A 2,469-nucleotide genomic window follows, 5' to 3' on the forward strand; every position below is an offset into this window, starting at 1 on the left:
GAAAGAGGTACTTTTCTCCCTTTCTCACAATACAAGAACTCGTGGGCACTCAATTAAATTGCTGAGCGGTCAGGTTAGAACAGATAAAAGGAAGTACTTCTTCACCCAAAGAGTGATTAACACATGGAATTTACTGCCACGAGAGGTGGTGGTGGCTACAAGCATGGATGGCTTCAAGAGGGAATTAGATAAGCATATGGAGCAGAGTTCCATCGGTGTCTGTTAGTCATAAGGTATAGATAGGGATTCTTGGGCAAGTGATGCTCTGTATTATTGGTGCTTGGGGGGGGCAACAGTGGGAGGGCTCTTAGTGTCCTGGCCCCACTGGTGGACCTCCTGATGGCACCTGGTATTTTTGGCCACTGTGTGACACAGAGTGTTGGACTGGATGGGCCATAGGCTTGATCCAACATTGGCTTCTCTTATGTTCTTATGTCTGGGGCAGTGATGCTCTGTGTTCTTGATGCTTGGGGGGGGGGACAGTGGAAGGGCTTTTAGTGTCCCGGCCCCACTGGTGGACCTCCTGATGGCACCTGGTATTTTTGGCCACTGTGTAACAGAGTGTTGGACTGGATGGGCCATTGGCCTGATCCCACATTGGCTTCTCTTATGTTCTTAGGTGGTCCTTCAAGGCAAACCATAGCTTGGATTTAATTGCATAAATAAAATGATGTTGGCTTCTAACTGTAGAAGTAGAAATTACTTTTAAAAACACAGAAAGCTGATATTCTGATGATTCTTCCCATATTGTTGTTGCTCGTCTGATCTCAGCCTTGAGTATTTTTTTGTCTCTTACTGTAAAATCTGCTGTCTTGACAAAAGAACCGATGCTGTCTAATTTTTTCCTTTTTGTATTTAGAGACAGGGAAGACCTTTACCTGGGGCAGAGGGGACTATGGTCAACTTGGAAGGAACGGGATGCTGTCTGAGGGACAAAGCCGGGATGAGAAGAGATCCACTGAATTCCTTTTCAAAGAGCCGCTCGCTGTTCCAGTGACAGTGCCCAGTCTGACTGGAGCATCTGAGGTAAGAAGCAACTGCAAGAACTTGGTGTTTTGTTACCTCCAGACTTCTAAATGTTTTGTATCGTGCTATAGATTTATGCAGGCAGGGCTCTTTTTGTAGAAAAAGCCCAGCAGGAACTCATTAGCATAATAGGCCACACCCAACCACAGAAACTCATTAGCATATTAGGCCACACCATGACAGCCCAACTCATTCGCATATTAGGCCACACCCCCATGTTACCAGAAGTGTGGTTATCCAGCCATACCCACCTTTTGCGTGTTATTCTCCTTACCTTGTTTGTTGTCCAAACCCAGGGCTTTTTTTGTAGCAGGAACTCCTTTGCATGTTAGGCCACACAACCCTAATGTAGCCAATCCTAATGAGTTCCTGCTGTTGGGTGTGGCCTATTATGCTAATGTGTTCCTGCTGGGTGTGGCCAACTTGGGAGCCAGACGGAACTCCGTTCCTGTGCGTTCCTGCCCAAAAATAGCCCTGGATTTATGAACAAAACCACAGGTCAGATGCTAGATTTTTAGAGCCAGAGACACTTGAGGCACTTGGGTTTTTTTATGTATTTGAAGGGAGAGCCACAGTGTTAATAGTAACAGTGGTAGGTAATCTTACCATCACAGTAGAGAAAAGGGAAGTATCTGTAGAAACAGTATATGAGGAATTGGGATTATATTTCTGGACAATAATAAATCCATTTTCCCAGTGATGGCACTGCAAAAACAGAATCGTTTTCTCCATGGGATATGTTAAATAGAAGAGTTCAGGTGTTTCTGATGTCGATGGTGTTGAAGTAATCTGAGTATGTCACGTTCATTCTGGTTAGGAGCAGTGTCATCAGTTTGAGATTACACCAAACTTGACTAGTACACACCCAGAGGTGTACATGTTTTAAAGTTATCTATGCAATAATGTCAAGTGGGGCTGTAATTTTAATGATTGCAGAGGAGTAGCCATGTTAGTCTGTCATAGCAAAAGAAAACAAAAGTCCCGGTGGCACTTTAAAAGACTGACAAAATTTATTTCAGTATGAGTTTTTAAAAATCACATCCCACTTCTACAAGTAGGTATGTGAAGGGGAAGAACTTGATGAGCAAATACTTAAAGCTGTTTGCTCTTCTGTTTAGGCCTTAGTACTCCCTCACCATCCAGTATATATAACTGCTAATTCTGTTGATTTATGATGGGACTCACACCTCACCTTTCTATAGCAACTCTTTCCTTTTTCTTTTGCACTGAGATTTACACTTGAAAGACTCATGGGCTGATCTATCGACTGAAGCTACAGATGAATTGTGTCTGGCCAGCCCGGGCAAGTCCGGGCATGTCAGGCTGATGCCTTACACGTGGAAAGGCGGCAGTACATTACACCCCTCCCCCCATAGTCCAAACTACCCACATACAAAGTCCTGGAGGTATGCGGGAGACTTCCTGGGCCTTGTGGAACGGCGG

General features: G+C 44.5%; 1 protein-coding gene across 1 annotated transcript in view; it reads left to right on the plus strand.

The window, feature by feature from the left end:
• SERGEF (secretion regulating guanine nucleotide exchange factor) overlaps positions 1-1,607 on the plus strand; it is a 25,822-nt gene extending 24,215 nt beyond the window's left edge. The window contains exons 9-10 of the mRNA XM_015417285.1: positions 860-1,026; positions 1,590-1,607. Of these exons, the coding sequence (XP_015272771.1) occupies positions 860-1,026; positions 1,590-1,607 (185 nt within the window). The remainder of the gene's footprint in view (positions 1-859; positions 1,027-1,589) is intronic.
• The last annotated feature ends 862 nt before the right edge of the window (positions 1,608-2,469 follow it).

The sequence above is a fragment of the Gekko japonicus genome, unplaced genomic scaffold (genome assembly GCF_001447785.1).
Source record: "Gekko japonicus isolate JY-2015 unplaced genomic scaffold, Gekko_japonicus_V1.1 scaffold1827, whole genome shotgun sequence".
NCBI lineage: Eukaryota > Metazoa > Chordata > Lepidosauria > Squamata > Gekkonidae > Gekko > Gekko japonicus.